The sequence below is a fragment of the Microplitis mediator genome, chromosome 8, assembly GCF_029852145.1.
Source record: "Microplitis mediator isolate UGA2020A chromosome 8, iyMicMedi2.1, whole genome shotgun sequence".
NCBI lineage: Eukaryota > Metazoa > Arthropoda > Insecta > Hymenoptera > Braconidae > Microplitis > Microplitis mediator.
The window spans coordinates 10,641,120-10,664,707 of NC_079976.1; the positions used below are offsets into that span (position 1 = coordinate 10,641,120).

General features: G+C 27.0%; 4 protein-coding genes across 7 annotated transcripts; 2 read left to right on the forward strand and 2 right to left on the reverse strand.

The window, feature by feature from the left end:
* Positions 1–33: 33 nt before the first annotated feature.
* Positions 34–3,398, forward strand: LOC130674059 (partitioning defective protein 6-like). Its single transcript, XM_057479356.1, has 4 exons — positions 34–587; positions 1,610–1,975; positions 2,047–2,325; positions 2,392–3,398. Exons 1-4 carry the CDS (start codon positions 528–530, stop codon positions 2,758–2,760), a joined length of 1,074 nt encoding a protein of 357 aa, XP_057335339.1. The 5' UTR covers positions 34–527; the 3' UTR covers positions 2,761–3,398.
* Positions 3,399–5,886: 2,488 nt separating this feature from the next.
* Positions 5,887–6,632, reverse strand: LOC130673442 (uncharacterized). The gene is made up of 2 exons (XM_057478459.1): positions 6,477–6,632; positions 5,887–6,303 (listed from the first exon to the last, which is right to left on the reverse strand). The coding sequence occupies exon 2, from the start codon at positions 6,292–6,294 to the stop codon at positions 5,983–5,985; it is 312 nt and encodes a 103-aa protein (XP_057334442.1). The 5' UTR covers positions 6,295–6,303; positions 6,477–6,632; the 3' UTR covers positions 5,887–5,982.
* A 1,594-nt stretch (positions 6,633–8,226) lies between these two features.
* Positions 8,227–11,177, reverse strand: LOC130673441 (cytoplasmic tRNA 2-thiolation protein 2). Its single transcript, XM_057478458.1, has 2 exons — positions 11,030–11,177; positions 8,227–9,567 (listed from the first exon to the last, which is right to left on the reverse strand). The coding sequence occupies exons 1-2, from the start codon at positions 11,092–11,094 to the stop codon at positions 8,274–8,276; spliced, it is 1,359 nt and encodes a 452-aa protein (XP_057334441.1). The 5' UTR covers positions 11,095–11,177; the 3' UTR covers positions 8,227–8,273.
* A 124-nt stretch (positions 11,178–11,301) lies between these two features.
* Positions 11,302–22,913, forward strand: LOC130673440 (ran-binding protein 9). 4 transcript variants are annotated; one of them, XR_008990880.1, is made up of 9 exons: positions 11,302–11,780; positions 13,088–13,443; positions 14,434–14,621; positions 16,172–16,284; positions 16,361–16,930; positions 18,548–18,865; positions 19,501–19,684; positions 22,266–22,619; positions 22,726–22,913. XR_008990880.1 is itself a non-coding variant. In XM_057478457.1 (7 exons), the coding sequence occupies exons 1-7, from the start codon at positions 11,579–11,581 to the stop codon at positions 19,632–19,634; spliced, it is 1,881 nt and encodes a 626-aa protein (XP_057334440.1). In that variant the 5' UTR covers positions 11,303–11,578; the 3' UTR covers positions 19,635–20,586. The 4 variants fall into 4 exon arrangements, 1 of the variants encoding a protein (XP_057334440.1); XR_008990882.1 differs by lacking the exons at positions 22,266–22,619; positions 22,726–22,913 and adding an exon at positions 21,031–21,479; XR_008990881.1 differs by lacking the exons at positions 22,266–22,619; positions 22,726–22,913 and adding an exon at positions 19,955–20,586 and having other exon boundaries at positions 11,303–11,780.
* Positions 22,914–23,588: the final 675 nt, after the last annotated feature.

The following is a 23,588-nucleotide window of genomic DNA, read 5'->3' on the forward strand; positions in this document are numbered from 1 at the left end:
AAGTGGTGCCACCATAAAAAAATAAAGCAAACTGATGATGCTATGACACGACGGGTGGTAGGAGGCGTGGAGGTGGACAAGATCGTTTCGTGTAAGTAAAATCGCGTTAGTTAAATAAAAAACTTTTTTTGTTTATTTTAATTATTTTTTTTTTATTCTTTAATTATTATTATGTTTTAAACAGACAATTTATTTATACTTAAATAATTTTAACCTTAAAAATTATAAAGATATTTTATTTAATTTTTTAAATTAAAAATCTAAATATTTAAGTTGAGAGTGAATCAACGTTTAACAAACGGTTTATTTTCTATTGAGATTTTTTTTAACTACAAGATTGGAGTGAAATTTAGACGAGTTGGAAAAATAATAATTTTTTTTTATCAACGGGCGTGCCAACGAGTTTGTAAAATGTTTTTATGACTATTGATTAATAAAAAAGTGATAATTAAATAATTTAATTTTATAAATTTAAATTATTATTATTTTTATTTATATTAAAAAACTTCATTAATTTAATAATAATAATGTCCAAGAGTAAGCTACACCATCACATTGACAGCAACATTGTTGCTGTCAAAAGTAAAGTATGAATTTTTAACAAATAAAAATTTGAGATACAATTATTGACACTGACATATTCATTTTATTCATTTATTTATTATATTTAAAGTTGATAATAATATTAATTCATTTTTAGAAATACTTTAATTAATAATTTTACAGAACCAACAATTAAAATTAACACATTTATAAAATTTAACAGCAAATATAAATAATTAATAAAATGTATTAATTGAGATGCTACTGGTTTACTAATTATTCGCCTACGAGTACACTTTATTAATTTATCAAAAGAAAAAAAACTAGATAAAAAATTTAAATAGATATTTGTTTATGTAAATAATTTAAAACAAAATTAAATATTTAAATCAGATAAATTATTTATTTGGTAACTTTTAAGTTATTTTAATTAATCACATTATTGACAATTCAAATAAGTATTAGTTATAAATTTAAATTGTTGTGAAATTTAGTTATTTAAATAAATAATATTTTAAAACATTAAATATACCAGTCTAGATTGTCTTTTTTTTTACATTTTTTTTTTTTTCATACTTGCAATTATTTGCTGGTCAATTATCTCAAGTGACGTAAAAAGATTGATTTGTATACTTAATTTAAAATTTTCAAATAACGGGTTAATACACGTGTGACCTGTCAATAATCGATGCATCTTAATTTTTAGTGTACTAATCACTGATACTAATTATTCTAAAATAAATAACTATTTACTCTAAATAAATAATTGATTTTGTAAATTAAAATAACTTAACATCCGGATGACAACACACTGATATTTAAAATATAAAATAGTAATTAATTAGCTGGTGAAAGTTGAATTACTTCATTACCATAATAAATTTAGTCTGTTTCGACTTAAGCGACAATACTCTTTTTGACTCATAAATTAATTTCTATAAAAAAAAACATAATTTATCATTATCATTAGTCACTCAAATAAACGATAAAAAAGTGTCAATAATTGCGCCTCTTTATCAAATTAATAATATTAAATAAAAAGTACTAATAATTACCTATGACGTAGTTCGACGCAGATATCATCCGTTTTTCAATTAATAAAAATAATCCAATTGGTTACGATGAATTTCGTAAAATACTCGCCGAGAAACACGAGCTAAATAAAGACGACAAGGACAAAAATTTTAATATTCGCTACACGGATCCAACTGACAATGATTTGCTGCCAATAAATAATGATAATAATCTCGCACGTGCTCTTGCGGCCGCAAAGTCATTGCTCAAGATAATAATCACCCGAAACGGAGACAGTTTCGACGATCATCCTGGAACCGGGACTCTCAAGCCAAAAAATTTAATATCGAGCATTCTAGGCGGCACTCCCGGTAAACCCAGACCTCTCGCTATTTCCAATCCTCATGACTTCCGACAGGTAATTTTACATTCATCCATAATCATAATCCCTAAATTATTTAATTAATTAATTGATTAATTATCAAACAGGTATCAGCTATTATAGATGTTGATATTTTACCAGAAACATGTCGACGTGTAAGATTACTGAAACATGGCTCCGATAAACCACTAGGTTTTTATATTAAAGATGGTGAAAGTGTTCGTCTCTTACCACCATCAGCTGGCGGTGGATTTGAAAAAGTACCAGGTGTATTTATAAGTCGACTTGTACCTGGTGGTCTTGCTGAAAGTACTGGATTATTAGCAGTAAATGACGAAGTATTAGAAGTAAATGGTATTGAAGTTGCTGGAAAAACTCTTGATCAAGTAAGTAATTAATAAAATTCCCAGTTAAATTACTAGTTCAATTTATTTTAATAAATAAAATTCTAGGTTACAGATATGATGATCGCCAACTCGTCAAATTTAATAATTACGGTTAAACCAGCAAATCAACGTGCAGCAATGGCTGCACCAAGACGCGGTTCTTTCTCCCGCAACAGTCAATTGTCGTCGGGAAGTCATCAATCAACTCAGAGTATCGTCACAGGAAGCGCAAGTGACGAGGAAGCTGACGAAATAGTTGATCTGACGGGAGTTGCGCTTCATGACGATATTCCAACATCTTCCCACCATCATCATCATCATCAACATCAACACCAGCATCCGCATCAACATCAGCACCAGCACCAGCATCAACACCAACATCATCAGCCTCACAATCATTTTAATCATGACCAACCAGGTGTTCTTCATCTTTAAGGTAACCCGGGAAATTTAAATATTAAAATTTAAAATGCCTTTCCAAGTGCCTCGAACATTTTTTAAAATAATTATATGAGTAATAACTTTATGAGTAATCAGTAATTAGTTATGAGTAACAAATATTATGTGCAGCTTAATGAGATGATTGTTATCAATGATTCATTTATATTTTATTTTAAATGACAGCGTAACCTGAGTATTAATGTGGTACTTAATTAATTAGCGAATGTACTTAATCAAAAATAATAATTACGTTCGAGAAATTTTAATAATTATATTTTTAAAATTTAAATATACGAATTTATTTTATATATATATATCAATTAGATTGTAAATATTTTGAGGAATTATTTAATTTTTTCCTCTACTAGAACAAATAATCCCGAGTAATTGTAAATAAGTTAGTTATTGAAAAAGAATAATTAAGAAGGAAACATAAAAAAAAACTTAAGCAATTGATTGTGTTGACAGCTCATTTTTATTAATTATTAATCATTAATGTTTGATTATATCAGGGAGAGTGGGGCAAAATAGAAAATATGGGATGAGTTGGTCACTCCAAATATTAAGCATTTAAAAATTTTGACAAAAAAATTTTTTTTCGTGTTTATTATCTAGATTATTTTATAACAAATGGACAAAAAAGATATCTTGGGATAAAATAAATTTTAAAAAAAATATTATTTTGGTCAAAATTCTAAAATGGTTGCAACATTCGGAGTGATCAGCTTACCCCATACGTCTTCTAGAGTTTATACAGACGTAGATAATCAATAATGTGTCATCCTCCAAAAAATTCGTTCTTGAGATTTTTTCACCCAATTAATCCTTAGAAAATAAAACATTTTTTTCGAGTAGTTGAGCGTTAAAAAAAAATATGCTTTTAAATTATAAAATCAAACTTATTGTTGATACAAATTAATTACAAGAAATAAAACTTTTTGGAAAATCGAGTTACTTAATTTCTATTTAAATACTAGATTGCAGAGGACCATTCATTAATTAGAATAAAAAATTAACGTAATTTTCGAAAATCGTATTAAACGTTTTTGAGAATTAAATTGGCTATTCTATATTTCGTGATACAAAATTTAAGTTCATTTTTTATGGATTTGCTTATTTTAGAACTTTAAACTATTAAAGTAGAGGTACCGATTTTGTCGACTTTTGGACACTTGAAAAATTTTAATAAAACAATTTGTAAAAGGCGCAATGACGTAATTAATTTTTAAAATGTGTTCAAAGATACTTTTAAGCCGCTATTATAATAGTAATTTTATTTTACACTTTTTCATTATTTAAAATAAAGTATCAAATGTCCAAAAATAGAGAATTGGCCACAAATGCTACCTCTGCTCTATATTTTTTTCTTGGGTATTGATTAATAAAATCATATAGAAGTAATTTGTGCCCGAATAATTTCAAAATAAATTTATTTAAAAATAGTTTTGAATCTTTAAACGCGATTTTCTCAAAATTACGCCTATGTTGGCTTACACGTTATTTCTTATCTACATCCATATGTAAACATTTTGTTTTGTTAAAGAAAGGTGTCTCATTTAGCCCCACTCTCCCTTACAATTATTATTATTATAGTTATTAGTATTATAATGCACATCCATTCCATTTTAATCGTCCAATTATTATTAAGGCACGCCTATTCGTGCACGCTCCATTTACACATGTATTAATTAATTGATTGATAATAATTGTAATGACCCATGTACTTAACGTTAAAGTTTTGGAATTTTAATATAATCAACAATCAACATTTTATTAAAGTTATTAATTGTTAATAATTGTATTTGTAATTGTATGTTTTCAAACTGACAATATATATATATACATATAGATATATATATATATATATATATATATATATATATATATATATATATATATATATATATATATATATATATATATGAATATTATTATGTATGTACTTAAATTAATTGTTATCAGATTTTTATGATCTGATATTTTGACTTTTTTTTTATGAACAAATAATAAATAATTTAGTAATTATGCAGTTGGCTGGTAATTTATTTTAGACGATTGGAGTAATGAAGTGATGAGTAATTTTGATGAAAGTTTTCTAAGACAGAATTTTATTTATGCAACAATTTTTTTTTGCAGTAGTTTAACTGAAATATTAATTTTAATAGTTTTTGAAATTATTTTATTCAAATGTTAAATTTACTTAAAATTTTACGAGTGTGAATGTAGCACACATCAGACACATTTCAAATTATGAATAAATAGGGTAAATAATTCAAAAAATAATATTTATAAAAATTCACTTATTAATTTCAAAAATTTTTAAATGCGCATTTTTTAAAATTTAATTATACTAATTATTTACTCTATTTATTTATAATTTTAAATTTTTCTGTCTGTTACATTTACACTCACAAAATTTTCGGTAAATAATACTATTAAGACATAAATTTATGAAATTAATTTTCTATGAAATTTTATTCCATAAAAAAGGGCCAGATGATTTTTTTAAAATTCATATTATGACTCATTGTTTTATTTCATAAAATTTATAAACTGAGTGACTAAAATTAAATTTATCGCTAAACTCTTGAGATACGACAAAAATGTACAAGAACATTTCTAGGAAATTAAATTCTCTACAAAAAATGTTTATATTAATTTTTACTGAAAATTATTCCTTTATAAGATTTCTCAATTAAATTAAAAATGTCAACTCACTAAAAATTTTTTAAAATCTACACCCAATAAATAGTGACTTTAAAAATAATTTCTACACTAATTAGTTATCAACTTGATCAATTAATTTAATTAAAAAATCACTTTTCACTTAAAATTATTCATAAGCATTTTAAGCCTTCTGCATAATTAAAAATCTTTATATTTTTATAAATCCATATAAAGATTTTTAAATTTTAATGAAAAAAAATAATTATTTAATAAATATATTGGTTACTAATTAGTATTATAAAAAATGGTATTACATTAATAAATATACAATACATGAATAATTAAAACTAATTCCATTAATGATTATAATAAATACAAATAAATAAAAATCATGTATATACTTATGTAATTCTTTGAAATAAGTCTTTAAAAAAAAATAACAACAAATAAATATTTTATTTTACAGTATAATTTATTATTTTTTCAAATAAACTACATTAATTATAATTTATTTATTAATCAAGTATTTAGTAATTAATTTAAATGAAACTAATAGGAATCCGCTCTCGGAGCTTTTGCCCAAAAACCATCTGCCTCACGCTCCCCATCATCGTACTGTCTCTTACGTTCCATGTTCATAATCCTCATTCTCAAGACCTGCTTGTCTCTCCAGACACATTCACGAAAGTCTTCCAGGAGAACACGGCACTTGGCCTTGCCGTGATGAGTTCCATAGGCCTCAAGACAGTCAACCACTCGGAGCTCGTGTTTTGCACACTCAGGATGGTCCTGGAAGTTCAAAAGACCTCCGAATATGTCAGTGAAGACGTTACGGAACCATGGTGTAACTAGCAGAGACATTGTTGTGCTCTATAACAATTGTACATATATATAATTAACTAGGTAAATAAATATGTGAATTTCTTAACCTATTTAACTAATTACGCAATAACATTATTTCAGATGTTGTGGAAATTAAATTTTTAATTTATTTTATTTTATTTAATGAGATAAATTTTCTATTTGTTGATAAATATTTTTACCTTTTTATTTATTGATCAATCCTGACTATAATTATAAATATTTTTCGGATACAGATGAATGACAATTGAGAGCCAACAGCTGTTGGTAAGACTGAAGTAAGAAGAAAGATTTTAAAAGTTGGTAAGGTAAAAGCACTAATTATTATCAGGGACCCAGCTATTGACACCCTATCGTATTTTAAGACATTTAATTACATACTATATTAATAATGATTGTATACATTTTTAGAAAATCCTTATTATTTAAAAAATTGAAAAAAAATTATTGTTAGTGAAAAGTATCAAATGTTTATTAATAAAAAAAATAAAGTTTATTCGTGTCTATCAAAACAGCTTGTGAGCGTAAATTTTCTTAACTATTCCGGCTAGAAAAGCAGTCTTTTAAAACGATGATTTTTAATTATTTTTTCCATCTAATTACATTAACTTTTTGTTTATAAATAAATAAAATATGAAAAATTAACATTAACATAATTTACAGTAAATTTTATGCTTTTTAATTTTAAAATAGTGGATGTCAATAATTAGTACGTACTATTGAAGTTGCATCTCATATTGACAGGTCAGTAGACAGCACCGTAACGTTTTTTTTTTTTAAACATAAGTCCATTACAAACCTAAACGACAATATTGGAGAACCCACGCTGTCATATATTAAATTGTTATAAAAAAGTGATTAATTGATTTTAATTTATATTTAATTAAAAAATATTTTAAAAAATTTCGTGTTTAATTGAATAATAATTGATAAATTAACAATTATTTAGAGACTTGATTTTTTATATTTAGTTCTACAGATTAATTACGCATGTGCATTATGGGTGTCAATAATTGAAGCAACAACATGTCAGTAATTAAAACAGCCGGGTTTTTAACCTGTCAATAATGGGTATATCCGGGTAATTTATTTTATCGCTTGCAATTAATTAGTAAATTTAATTTATTATTATCAGAGAGTATGAATTTGATTAGTTGAAAGACTAATAAGGACAATCTTAAAATAAAAGTTAAATAATATTCATCGTTAATATAGTAAAAAAACTGAAATTATAATCTTGTCTCTTATAGTGTCAATAATTGGTGCTTTTACCTCAGAAATTTTTATACGTATTTTAGAACCTCGTATTTCTGAGGTCTATCCAAGGCAGTCCAAGTCAAAGTAGTCTATAATGAAAGTATAGGGTAGAGGTACCATTATTGGCCAGTTTAGAGCCAGTTTTGGACACTTGAAAAATTTAAATAAAATAATTTGTAAAAGACGCAATAACGTAATTAATTTAAAAATATTTTAAAAAATACTTTTATTCCACTATTAAAATAAAAATTTTGTTTTACACTTTTTCATGAATTAAAATTAAGTATTAAATGTCCAAAAATGGAGTAGGGACCACAAATGGTAGCTCTACCCTATATAGATATAGTAATTTGTTGTATTTTGCTTGATTCGTTCAAAATTTGATGAAAATTACTACTAGCTGGTCCTCTAAATCGAGGGAAATAGAAAAAATTAACTGGCTATCGGGATAATTTTAAGATTTTTTTTTGCCTAGCGTGAAATATAATTTTTAGTTTTTTTCCAAAAAAATTTATATAGTCAACTTATAGCTCAAAAAAATAATTTTATAAAATATCTATAACTTTTGCCTAAGTTTTAAGAATGGCCTCAAGCAAGAATTTATTTATTCATTTTTTACAAAATTAAATATTAATTTACAGCAAATCAAAACATTTTAGTTAAATAAATAAAATCAAAATAACTTATAAAATGTAGGAAATGAAAATAAACTTTTATATAATTTATAATAAAAAATCTTTTATTTGCTCACGCATGTCTTGCATACAAATTATCTCGCGTAATTTGTTGGTAATATGAGGAGGTAATTTTTTACAATCAAACGAGTAATTAAAAATTAATTTACAACCGTAACATAAAAATTTACGTAATTGTTGTAATGTTAAATCTTTTGAATTAAAACAATCGCCTTGGCAATTATCACAATTTGATTTTTCAGAGTAATTATCATCAACATTAACATCAACAATAGATTTTATTCCTTGGGTGGAAATAAACCTTGAGAATAAAGTTGCTTTGATAGCCGTTGCATCATCAAGAGACCTTGTGTCCATCAGTGCATTGCAAATAACGCAAATTTCGTCATTACTTTTATTATCATTATGGGATTGTTTACTCGCGCATACTTTATCCCCGGTTCTAAAGACAGTAGACACTGTCCCGGTGAACTGGGACTCCAAGTCCAGGATAAAGTCTTCAGTGAGTTGTTGGATTGAGGCAAAAGGATCCGAAGATTTTGTTACTTTTGCAGTGTCCAAGGTCTTTAGTCCGTGAATATTTAAATAGTGATCAAGCTCCACTCTTGTAAAGTCTCTCATCGGTCGTAAAATCATCAGGTTTTTAAATCGATCATCAACAAAACCAACATCAACAGCCAGCTGGGCTCCGCGACCTACTGCTACATTGCTGAGGATGTCAACGGCAAGATTGGTTGCATCATCACCAAGAAATACTTTTCCGCACTCAAGTTTTTTAGCCGCTGATGCTATCAGTCGATATCTCAATTTCTTGAGTAGATCCTGCTTGGCTGTGTCATTCGTTAGCTGGTCGAATAAATTATTCAGATCATCATTGTCCTCACAATTGTAATTGTCAAGCTTATAAACGTTTACATCAGAATCAGCATTAAAACATTCAGATAAACTGGTCACGTATCCCGGAAACCCAAGAGATTTTATTTGAGTCCTGACCTGATCAATGAAAGCTTGTCTTTGGGCTAGATCCTGTTTTTTTAACATACCGTCATCAATATAAATAACTTTGCTCTCGAAAACGAGACGTTTGTGTACTGATTCATGCATGCCTGCTCTTATTAAATTGAGCAGAGCAACTGAACCAGCTGTACCAGAGTAACCAACGAGAACTTTATCTTTTGGACGCACTAGCTTTGATTTACCAAGCGTAGCACGAAATTTGTGCGTCGCACTTAACAAGAAGCATTCATTACAATAATTATCTTTACCGCGTAATTTTATTGTTGCATTGTTTTCATTGCACTTGCGACATTTAGCATCATCTCTGAAATTTAAAATCGAGTTAATAAACATTTAACATAATGGATAAAATATAAAACCCAATTATTGACACTATCAAGTTATTTTTTTTATTCTTTATTTATATTTAAATAACTTTGACCTTCAGAATTCTAAAGGTATTTAATTTTTTTTTAAATTTAAAATCTAAATATTTAAGTTGAGTGAATCAACGGTTTATTTTCTATTGGGTTGGAAAAATAAATTTTTTTTTTTCATTAACGGGCGTACTAACAAGTTTGTAAAATGTTTTTATGACTATTAATGAAAAAAAAAGTGATAATTAAACAATTTAAATTTAAATAATAATTATTTTTATTTATATTGACAAACTTTATCAATTTAATAGTAATAATGTCCAAGAATAAACTTAAATTATCTTAAGTAACGTAAAAAGATTGATCTGAGTATTAAGTTTAAAATTTTAAAACAACTTGGGTTAAATACACATGATACTGGAGTGAGCCGCGTCTAATAATTTTTGGATTTTTTTTAAATCGATAAATTATGAAAAAAAAAAATTTCAAAAAATTGCACTTGCAGTTCTTTTAATTTTCTACATGTGCATATTTTTAATTTTCTTTTTTTTGTAATTGATTTATTGAAAAACAAATCCAAAAATTGATGATCCTGAAATTTACAGACAATTAAGAATTTTTTGATTTTTTTTTCAACAAATCGATGACCAAAAAAAAACAAAACTAAAACTAAAAATTTGCACAGGTAGAAAATTACAAAAACCATAAGTGCAATTTTTTCAAATAATTTTTTTATACAATTCATCGTTTTGAAAAAATTTAAAAATTATTAGACGTCGGCTAACTTCACTATCATAAAAATTTTTAATTGTCTGTTAACTTCAGGATCATTTAATACACGTGTGTCCTGTCAATAGTCGGTCTTAATTTTTAGTGTACTAATCACTGACACTAATTATTTAAAAATAAATAATTATTTACTCAGTTAAAATAATTGCTTTTTAAATTAAAATAACTTAACATTCGGATGACAACACACTAATATTTAAAATATAAAATAGTAATTAATTAGCTGGTGAAAGTTAAATTACTCCATTACCATAATAAATTATGAGTATGAACGTAGCAGACCTAAGACAATTTACAAATTTCAAATAAATTGAAGTAATGAAATTTAAAAAAATGCGCGTACGGATTTAGCATTCACCTAAATACGCATTTTTTAATTTTTATTCCACTTACATTTGATTTATTTATTTCAAAATTTAAAAAATTGCCAATTGTCAGATACATTAACACTCATTAATAAATTTAGTCTATTTCGACACTCGCGATTAAATTTTTTTCAACTCAAGTAAATTATCATATTTTTTAGGTTCTACCAAAAAAACTATAATTATTATTACCATCAGTTACTCCAATAAATAATAACCCAGTGTCAATAATCGTTTGTTAATTTAAAAAACTTACGTATCTAAATCTTGATATCCTTTCATTAATTCCTGACCACCACAATCATCATTTATTGAGCACATTTTTTTAAATAATAAAAATAAATAAAACACGTGTCTTAAACTAAAACGTCATTATTCATTCCTTTCCCAATTTAATCCGTTACCTTCTTTTTATTTAAACTTGGCGGCACTAGATGTCACTTTTACTCGGTTGTTAAATTTTCCCACCATGAGATGGCGGGAGTAGTTCAAAAATAATCCAGAAGCAGAACAACTCAGTACAGAACAAATATCTCGATTGTATGAACAGGAAAGAAAAAGAGACGTACAATGAAGCCTGCGCGTTGATTATTACTACGGATAAGACATAGGACAGTTAGACCCAGAGAGTGAGAGCCTTCAGTTTGAAGTTGGAATTGACGAGAACGAGGAAGCAGGAACCACGACAACGACTAGGTCCGTGGTGGTTGTGTTGGGAGTGAAAGAGTGAGACAGTGGGATTGACAAGCCATACGCAGGGTAAGAGTAAGAGTGTCATCAGCCAGTAGTGGGGCTGTGGAAGACGATGATGGCTGCCACCAGCGAGGAACAGAGTGTTATGGATTCGTCTCGAATAAATTCCGCGGAAAATCAGCCAGTCGATCGATTAAAAATGTTATATCCGATGGTCAACGAGGACGAAACCCCTTTGCCACGATCATGGAGCCCTAAGGACAAGTACAACTACATTGGTCTCTCGCAAAATAATCTTCGCGTTCATTACAAAGGTACGTACTTACTAATCTTACTCATAAATCTCTTTGTCATTTGACATTTTTTTTACCATTCTCTATTTCCTAACATTCAATGTCATCATATCAACTAACCATTGTCATTATTGTCATATATTATTCTGGTATATATATTCATTAAATCATTACAACTAAATATTGATTTAAAATGGCAGTAAATTTTTTTCGCGTGTCAGCGACCTAAACAAAGGAATCAGCTGATCGTTCACTTAATTTTATTTTCATTACATTTTTAGATCCACTTATACCTAAATATAAATATATATTCATTGTCCAGTTCCAGCCATTTTCCATTTTATACATCAGCTTAAATTTCATCGGAAAAAATAATAAGGAAAATAAAAAAATTATTATTTTATTTAAATAAATAGTTTTTTTATAATTATTTCTGCAATGTCAATGACAGCTGTTATATTTTTAATATTTTAAATTATAAACTCATATAAACATTTTTTTTTATATACATTTTATATTATTATTGTTGTTTTTTTTTTCTTTTTTCATGTCTGAAAATTTTTATTTTCATTTTGTCAAAATAAAAAAAAAAATATTATTTTGACTTTTATTTTCATTATTTATCTTACGCCCTCTGTCGTATAAATACACTGTCAATATATATACATATATATATGTATATATATATATATATAAATATATTAATGTATATATATTTATGCTGTTATACTGCAATGTCTATTAGCAATGATTTATCTAAATTTCCTATTATTATTTTTTCCTAAATAATTAATTATATAAATAAATCTATTAATTAATTAAAATATGATTTAATATTGATAAAAAAAAACCTTGAATCGATTGAGGTATAAAACGAACAGGTCTTAGTTTTATAACTTTATTGTTTTCTATAAATATAAAAATGAAATATAAGGCATATAAATAATAATAATAATTAGTATGAGTAATTATTAATATTTAAAATAGCACGTGTAGGTGCACGTGTATGAAATGAAAAAAAAAATATATATGTATATAAATAATAAGGAAGTTGTAAATGTATGTAAGAAATAGTTGAAGCTGGTAAATAGCTGGCGTGTGAGCATTTAGAGTAACATCGATGAGAGTTGAGAGGAGTAGAGAGGACGGGTTTGACCTAGTGACCTAGAAGTAGTCGCTGGGCTCGTGGGTAAAGGGACCTTGTAGTTTATTAAGCTATTAAATAATATTTATATATGTATATGTATATATATATATATTTAATTATTATTTCGATATTGGTTAATAAATAAATTTAAATATTTATTGTCTATTGATTGAATGTTTAGGTTTTGGAAAAACACACAAAGACGCTGCCAGTGTTCGCACAACGCACTCGATACCAGCTGCCTGTGGTCTTTATTATTTTGAAGTTAAAATAGTTAGCAAAGGCAGAGATGGTTATATGGGTATAGGTTTATCAGCACATGGCGTTAATGTTAACAGACTTCCGGGATGGGATAAACATTCGTATGGTTACCATGGTGATGATGGACACAGTTTTTGTTCATCGGGTACTGGTCAACCTTATGGACCGACTTTTACTACGGGTGATGTTATTGGATGTGGTGTTAATTTAGTTGACAACACTGCGTTTTACACTAAAAATGGAACACATTTGGGCACTGCCTTCTCAGATTTACCTGTAATTTTTTTTTTTTAAATCTTTTATTTTAATGACAACTACTTTTTTATTAGTAACTAAATCTAAAACACGGAGAAAGAAAATAATTTTTTTGTAAGACTATACAATCTTGAGTGATAAATTATTTTATTTAAAATTTGCCATAGTCGTTTTTTGATACACGAAACTTTTTATTGAACCAAAAAAAATCATTAGCAAATAGAACACGAGCTTGCTTCAAGCAATTTTTGTTGTGATTTAAAAATTTATTAGGAATTTTAATTTATCATTTTCTTTATATAAAAATTAATTGCTTCGAGTTAACAAATTAATAATCTATTGATTCAAAAAAATCATTATTATTATCATTTTTTTTTTCCGAAAAATTTTTTTTTGTTCTCATTGCGATCTCAAAGTCTACCAATAGGTACCAAGTTGATAAATCTCATCATTGATATCCCGATTGAAGAGTTTTTTTTAATATCTCTGCAAATATTATTTTTGCACCAAAAATGTCCGCAACAAAACTATTTCATAATAAAATTAACTATTAAAATTTTCAACAATAATTGTCATTGAAATTTAGAAATCTTACATGAATATACATTTTTCACATGATTTTTATTTAAGAAATTTTAAAAATTCAGTACTAATTTTTTTTTAATTAGTTTTTAATAATTGTAAGTTTATTAAAGTTTTGCTATTAGCTGAATTTACATAAAAAAAAATAAAAAAATTGTGGATAAAATTGTATAAATATAAAATATAAATATATAAAATTTTAATTATATATTTAATTAAAAATACAATTTATATTGAGGAGGCTCACAAATTTTCATAGTAGAGTTTAAAATGGTAGTTTTATTTATTGTGGTAGATAATTATTGGTAGACTTTAAGGCTGATAGATTTATTTTTGGTACTAAAATATAGTTGTCATTTAATTATTAGTGAATTAAATATTTATTTATTTATTTTTTTATATATTTATTTATTTTATTTTAATTTGCAGCCCAATTTGTATCCGACGGTAGGTTTGCAGACACCCGGAGAAGTTGTTGATGCTAATTTTGGACAGACACCTTTTGTGTTTGATATTGGTGATATGATTAACGAGTTGCGTGTACGCACGAGATTACAGATTATCAATTACCCGACGCCTGATCATGGCCAGGGCCAGTGGCAAGCTGTCTTACACAAGTATTTAATTTTGTTTTATTTTTAGAAATTTGCTTTCAAGTGAATTTTATATTTTCGCGGTAAATATTTTTTTATTTTTTTTTTGGAGGGTGGTGATTATTTTCACTAGAATTTATCAAACGGAAGTATTTTAACTGGAAGCTCTAATTTGGATGCAATTAATTAAATATTCGACTTAATTTTTTTTAAATAAATTTAACTTTTATAAAGTTTAAATAAACTCATAAGTTAGTTGAGCAAAAATATTTGTATTTAGAAGTTGTGAATTTAGAATGCAAATTTTGACTCAAGTATTAGCGTGACGATAAAAATATATGGATACAATTTTGTAGGAAATGTAATTCTCTACAAATTAATTTCCATACATATTTGTTGTACCTTTGATAGTTTAACCAAAATATCAATTTTTAAGTACTCGATTTTCAAATTTCTAAAATTTGATCTCCAAAATTTTTTTTCGGAGTTTGGTTTTAAAATTTTTGCTAAAATTTTAGAGATACAAGAAAAATATATTAGTAAAATTTTATAGGAAATTTAATTCTCGGCAAATTAATGTATATTCATTTTTTAAATAACTTTGATGTAATTTATTTTTTTTTTAAATCTCAAAAAATTAAAAATTCTAAAAGTTCGTGCTCCAAAAATTATTTGATCCCTCTAATAAAAGTTTACTCGTTTCAATAATAATTAAACTATGTAATTGTGAAAAAAAAACCAAGGATATAACTACCGTAACATTTACATTTAAATTAATTGCGACGAGCCAATGACTAAAATTGAATATTCCACAACAACTTGTCGCAATTTAATCAATAACTTGCCAAAATTTAAATTAAAAATTCAATTTTTTAGTTAATCCACCCTAATTTTAAGGGTGCAGTCTAGTAGATCGGCTATTTACGGGAATTTATTGTGAGCTTGCTATGAAAAATATGTATATAAAAATTGAATTGAGTTTTTTTACACGAAATTCGTACTCAAACAGAACGCCATAATTTGGAGAGGTCGGCTGCCACACGATATCTCGGCAACGGCTTATCTGAAATAAAAAAACCGAAGTGTTTTAGATTCGGTATGACAATGACTACAAAATAGGCGACAGATAATAATTTTGAACTAATTTCGTTAATTTAAAAACCAAAAAAATTGAAAAAAGTGTTTTTTTTACTCTTATTTGTAAAAAAAAAATGTAGTAAAAATCAAAATTTTAACATGATAATACCCTATTTTGTAAGGACTTATGTGCAGAATGTGCGTCCGAAAAACCGTTGTTTTGAGAAAAACGCGTTCAAAGTTTTTTAAATAAAAAATCATAACAAAATCTTACCAAAATTTAATCTGTGATGCCTACTAAATATGAAGTGCCTTCTTCTAGCTCAAAACTTTCGTTTGCTGCTCACAAACAGTACTTGTTTACACCAACTAGACTACACCCTTAAATTTCTATTAACTCATAAAATTAATTTTAAAAAAATAATACCCTAGAATATAAAATAACTTGAAAGCTGTTAGTAGTCATTTGAATAGTTAATAATTTAAAAAAAAACTAGGATGGTATCAACGTATCTTGTCCATCACGGTTACTGTGACACTGCCGAAGCATTTGCCACAAGCACAGGACAAGTATTCGAAGAAGATTTTAATTCAATTAAAAATAGACAAAGTATAAAACCCATATTCTGTATTTGAATTAAAAAAAAAAAAAACAAGTTTTGCTGACTAACTGATTTAATTTACAGAAATTTTGAAGCTCGTACTAGCAGGTCGTATGGGTGAAGCAATAGACCTCACGTCTCGGTTATATCCAGGTCTATTAGATCGAGATCCAAATTTAATGTTTGCTTTAAAGTGTCGTCAATTTGTTGAAATGGTTAACGGAAGTGATTCTGAAGTTAATCAAACTATTGGGACTTCGACTACATCCGCTAATACCAATACCAATACTAATCCTAATACTAATATTAATCCTAACACCAACACCAATACAAATACAAATACAAATACTAGTATAAATATAAATACAAATCCAAGTAACGATAATCAGACAAGTGTAATACAATCAACAAAAGCGTATAACAGCAAATCATCAAACGGTACAATAGAAGAAATGAATCTAAATAATACATTGAATGGTACCGCGGATCAACAATTTATAAATGGACAAATAGAAGATGACGTTGACATGGAAATGGAAAGTAATACACCAACGATTAATAATATCAATGGATTGAAAAATACAACAAATGGTTATCAGAATGGTAGTCCTAATTCAAATGGTTACAAGTGTAATGGTGAAGATATTGACATGGGTATTTTATTTATTGAATATTTAAGGGGACCGTTATCTTTTTTAATAGATTTGAGAGTACATTTTTAACTTCCCGCTGAGAAAATTGTAAATTTTTTTAAATTCGAGAAGTTATTGGTTTAGGTCCGATTTTCGAAAATCGAATTTCTAAGAGATCTTGACGTTTTGAGGTTCTGGGAAGCTATTCTGACTAATTTCTATATGATGTCCGAGTGTATGTATGTATGTATGTACGTACGCATGTAAATATCTGTAACTTTTGAACGGATGAACCGATTTTGATCGTCAAGGTGGCATTCGACGTGGCTTGTCAATATCTAAAAGCTTATTAGACAAATAATAGTGAATGCGTAAATTGCAAAGATCGTAAAGCACACTCTGATGCTTCGCATCATGAGTCGTGCAACATGTATTTTCCCTTGGGAAGAAACAATAGTATCCCTAATAGCCACTTTAGCTTGAAATTGACAGTAATTTGATAATTGAAATTACCGAAATTCGCTGCCCGAATTTGTCGACAGTTTGACAGCAAAAGTTGGAAAGAAAAATTCGCGGTTAATTTATCCTTAATTTAGAAGTAACTTTTTTTTACTAGAAAATACTCTAATAAAAATTTCCTCGAATTTTTCGTCAAATGTCCGTCAACTTCGGACTTTTCTGTTTTTGAAGACAATTTATATACAACTTTTGAAGTGAATTTGCATTCTAATTCGGGTAGTAAATTTACGTCAAATTGTATACCAAGTTGTATACAAATTGTCGTCAAAAACGGAAAAGCCCGAAGTTGACGGACATTTGACGAATAATTCAAGGAAACTTTTGTAAAGTAAACTTTTGCTAAGCAAACTGTGCTATTAGGGATATTATATACCAGGGGAAGAAAGTAGGATATTTCAATCTGCATTGAAAGTTAAAATTCCTGCCCTGTCTAGACAGGGCAAGTCTCGTTTTATCTTATGAGAAAAAAAATGATAAAAATTAGAGCATACGCCATTCTTTGAATTTTTGGTGCAGATCTGGTGAAAAATAGCATGTACACCACGTAGTAAGGTCGGATGTCCTAATCTACGTGTTTGCTACTCTCGTCTTCGTAAGGCAATTACATAAAAGAAAAGTACAACTGTCTTCCCACTAAACGGAGCAGGAATTCAAATTTTCAGTGTAGGTACGCGAATAAAGTATAGAGGGATATATTTTTTCACTATACCTTCACTGAAAGTTTACATTCCTGCCCTGTATAGAGGGAAGAATCTCGTTCTATTTGTTTATGAAAAAACAAATGATGAAAATCAATGCATGCGTTATTCTTCCCGCAAACAGAGGCGAAAATTTAAACTTAGGCACAGATCTAGTGAAAAATTGTATACACAATAGGAAGCAAGATAGGAATCGCCTTCGGCTCGGGTAGACAATTATACACGCGGGTTGGAATGCCCTACTTTCCTCCCTTGGTGTGTAATATACTATTTTACGTAGAAATAACGCGCAAATCGTGGTCGCGATTCCTGCGCGAGTGCAGAACAAGTATAAAAAATATTTAATTATTTTAAAAGAAAGCGGTCCTCTTACAATAAAATTATTTAAAAAAAAGTATTAATAAAAAAAAATAATTTTATAGAAATAGACAGTGCCAATCAAAATCAACAAAACGGCAACAGTATAGATAATAATCAAACGACAAAACTAAGTAATAAAAAACAATTGTGTGGTGGTAATAAACAAGCAATCGAGAAGATGCTTGAATTTGGTCGTCAGTTGTATTCACAATCAATTCATCTTCGACAGTCGTATGGTAAAAATGAGGGAAACAAAAAAATGCTTCAAGATGCATTCAGTTTATTAGCGTATTCAAATCCCTGGAATTCACCCGTCGGCTGGCAATTGGATCCGCAAGAACGTGAAACAGTTTGTGCTAGATTAAATTCTGCAATTTTAGGTAATTAAATAATAAAATAATATATACGTAGATAAGGAATAACGTGGAAACTAACATAGTCGTCATTTTGAGAAAATTGCATTTGAAGATTACAAATCTTTTTCAATTAAATTTATCTCGAAATTATTTGAGTACAAATTACTTTTATGCTATTTTATTACTTAACGTCCGAGAAGAATCTCAAAAATGTTTCATAATCCTTGACTCAGTTTTAGAAAATTACTGACCATACTTGATGATTAAATCCAGTTAATCTAAAGTAACTTGACACTGTACTACTAAAATAATTACAGCAGAAATGTTGTAACGTAAAAAATTAATCACAAATAAATTTTTAACTTGTAAGAAAAGTTTATTTAGTATTTTTGCAATGACGTACCAAATTACTTGAATTTTTATTTTAGTTAATGAATGACCTGCAATCTAGTATTTAAATTCAAATTATCCCTAATAATTAATTCGTGTCAAGAATTTTTTTGATTTTATGGTTTAAAAAAATTTTTTTTAGTTACTAAGGATTAACTGGGTACAAATATCTCAAAAATGGATTTTTTTTTTATTGACATCTTAATCTTTATCTACGCCCATTTATATAAAAATATCATATTAATAAATAATGAATTTTTATTAACTAGAGTCAACAAATCTTCCACGACGACCACCTCTAGAAGTCGCAATATCTCACGTTCGAGAATTAGTCCGTCTGATGTCAAGCGCGGGTTTAGGAGCCTGTGGATTTGCAGTCGTGGATAATATTATTCAATATTGACGGTGCCTGCCTCTGCTGTCACGTCCAGTTCTTCAACCTGCCCGAGTGTGGTGAGTGATCTCGTATTTATCTTCAAGGAAAGTGCCTGACAATCGATACCATACGATGGACTCAGCCAGCAACGAAATTATTTTATCCGACGCGCTACATAAATATTTATTGTTATGGGTATGGGTACTGGCCAATTAGTTGAATAAAAAAAAAAAAATTAAAATTTATTAATTAAATTTAAAAAAAAATATTGCCGGAGAGTCCAAGTGATTGATGCTAATGGATTGTATTGGTTTGTACTGGTTTGTTTTACAAGTAAGATCTTTTAGGATGCGGAGACGGAACGTGGAGCAGACAATATTATTGATGCAACAACTTCGCGATGTAGCGCGCCTCTTCAGCTAGAGTCAACGCGAATTATTTTTGTCGGTGATATATAAATATATACTCAACGATCTCACACCACAAGAATTTAAACGGATTTTAAAAATTTAATAAAACAAACAAAAAAAAAAATATATTAATAATTAATTAACTTATTAATTATAAAAATGTGAACACGCTCAAATCTGCCAACCAAAATGACACTTGGTCTATAAAACAGTCTTTGGTAGTCAACGAAGAGGCAAATAATTATATGGGAATTAAATAATTAATCCTTTGTCGCGGGGTTCACAATCGTTTCCTCGTTCTCAAGTTTTTAATTTAAAAATTATCATTAAATTTAATTATTATTAATAATCAAAAGTAGTTTTTTAAAAATACTTAAAAAATTTTTTTCAGCTGTGCAATAACTTTTATTTGGCCGCGGTATTTTGTTTTTTAATTTTTTTATTGGAAACTTAAAATTTAAATTATCGAGAACGAAGAAAAGTTTATTAAGTGATTAACGAGGTCTTAAGTTTATATATATAAATAAATAAATAATTATAATTATATTAAATAATAAAAAAAAAGAAAAGCAGAAAACAAGAACTAACTTAATTAAGGAACGATCTTGTACTCTATTATAAAATAATTAAGTAATTGTTTTTTATATGCGACATAGAATATTATATTTAAAAAAAAAAAAAAGAAAAAGAAAAAAAATAATAATTAAAACGATACAATTTAAAAATTATAAATATAAATCGTATGCAATTAGTTGGTAAGCGTGCGTTTAAATAAAATTTATTATGTAAACAAATGATAAAATTCAATACTAGGTTACTCAGATTTTAAAAATAACTTTTAGTGTTATTGTTTTATGTACGATAGATAAAGTTAATTATTAATTATTATTATTATTAATTATTAATTATTGATGATAATTATGCTAATACAGCGATGATTTGGACATTGAGGATTTTTAAAAATAATTATTTCGTTAATTATTGTCTCGTTGACCCTTTATTAACATTTTCAGAGCTCAACCTGAAGATTTTTCTACTAAAGATACAATCAACGAACATTTTTTTTTATTTATTTTTTTTTTTTAATTTTGTAATGCTCGTGAATGAGTCATGAGATCGTGATAACAAGGTAACGAAATGAGCTATTATTATTTTTAGAGATTATAATGTTTTAGGTTTTGTTTATTTTGATTTTTTTTAGATCGTAATTAGATAATTGTAGCTGACGTATTGGAGAAAGAATAAACTTTAAGATAAATAAAATTGTAGAAAATTAAATTTCCCAACAAATTATTGTCATACATTTTTTTTTTCAAATTTTAATTGAGACTGAAAATTTTTTAGTTACTAAATTTTCGAAAGTACACACCGAGTACTTTAAATTTATTTATTAACAATCCGAAAAAAATACTCTTTTACGAACTTGTGTAGATTTGAATTTCCTACATAAAAGATCCTTACAAATTTTTGTCTCAATTCAATAATTAAAAAGTTATTTTAATTCAAATTCAAATATTTTTCTATATTTAAATTCAGCTGAAAATTCAAACTAAATAATTTTTCTAAATTCCTTAAAATCAATAGAATAATGAAAGAAAAAAAAACCTAAAATAAAATTTTTCTCTAAAAATAAATACAGCACTGAATTACCAATTAAATTACTGCCTTAAATTCTTTTTATTTAAAAGCTTCCTGTGTACATTTTTATTAATTATTAATAATTATAATTTTGATTTTTTTGTGCTTATGTTAATCCAATTAATAGAATATTAATTAATGTTTATTATAATTATTTTATTATTATTTCGTTTAAAATCATTCGATAAATATATAGCGATTAATGATTGTTTAAAAATACGTATATTAATTAATAAAATCCTTATTATCTTTTATTTAATTATTATTACTATTATTATTATAAGTTAAATTTTAATTAAAATATTTAATCAATTAAAATTTATGAGTATGAATGTAGCAGACATCAGACAAATTCAAAATTATAAATAAATAGAGTAAATAATTTAAAAAATTATATTTATAAAAAGCCACTTATTAATTTCAAAATTTAATTTTACTAATTAATTACTCTATTTATTAATAATTTTAAATTTGTCTGGTGTCTGCTACATTCACACTCATTGAAATTTTTTTTTATTTGTTTATTATTAATATTATTTTTCACTGTTATTATTTAATAATTTCAAAAACTTTTTTATCGACCGGAATAAAAAAAAATTCATCTCTGAAGATTGGCGCTGTCATCGGTAAAAAATATATTGCATACGATACGACCAGCTGACCTACAACTCGGGAACTTTAGAGCCTAGAATCTCCATTTCCATACTTCATCAGTCTATTGTCTGTTGAAGGTCTTTGTGTAAATATTACCTATAATTATAACAATAAACCTCTCTGATTAGTTAATTAATACACCAAAACTATATAACCAACTCGGTGGGATATAAAAATGGTTGATCACTCAGTGTATGCTTTATGTATAATGGTTGCAAATACTATTTGGTTGTTTGCAACTGATTTTGAAAATGGAAAGAGAGATATTGTCGGACGACATCCTCGTGGTGGACCACATACCAAACCCAAGGTATTATTTACTTGATAACTAATCATATTCATCTCGATTAATTAATTATTTAATCATGTATAATCCATCAGAGGTTAGATTTCATTACGTCAATTACTTTTTTCAGGATGCGGTCCTGGCTGGTAATCACTTGAGATACAAGTCATCATAATAAATATTCAAATAATGTACAATAAAAAATCAGAGGATTAAATTCATAAATAATTTAAAAATACAATAGATGGATTTATGGTGACAGGAAAAGATAAGTTATTGTATTTGTCACAATAAATATGAATAATTAAATCATTATAATTGGTCGTATATTTTATTGAACTCATCAACATCTCCGTCCAGTAAGTTTAATCCCGATTCACAGTTTACTATTATTTCGTTTAATTTTCTTACTGAAATCATGGCTCCATTGGTTGAAGAAACCTTCGGAATGAAAATTTTGTGATATTTAACTCATAAATAATCTGAGTTTAAAATTCACCAGGTGGTTTTGATAATAAGTCAGTTACTTAAGGAGGTTCGACCGAATCTAACGTAAAAAAAATTTTCCAACTTTAAGATTTGACACTTAGTATACATGTAAAGAAGTACTTCATCTATTTATTCTCAAAATTTGAATATGATCCACCGTCTAGTTTTTTAGAAAAAAGATTTAAAAATGATGTTTTTAAAGTTCTTATACACAGATTCTTATGGCGGACAAGCTTCCGTCATGACTTATTCAATTTTTTTCATTATTAACCTCCCAAGTTTAAGAAATAAAAAACCACATGCCATAAACTTAAATATTTTTAGAATATGATAAAATTTTAACAATATAGTGTTACCGTTGTAGTTATTTAAATAATTCAAGTTAAACTTTATTATTTAATCTCGTTTATCGACAGAGATACATATTATTGAGGGTTTGGCAACGTCGCGGAAGCAGCTGAGAGAAAAAACAAAGATAGAAATATATTAATCAGAGACGAGATT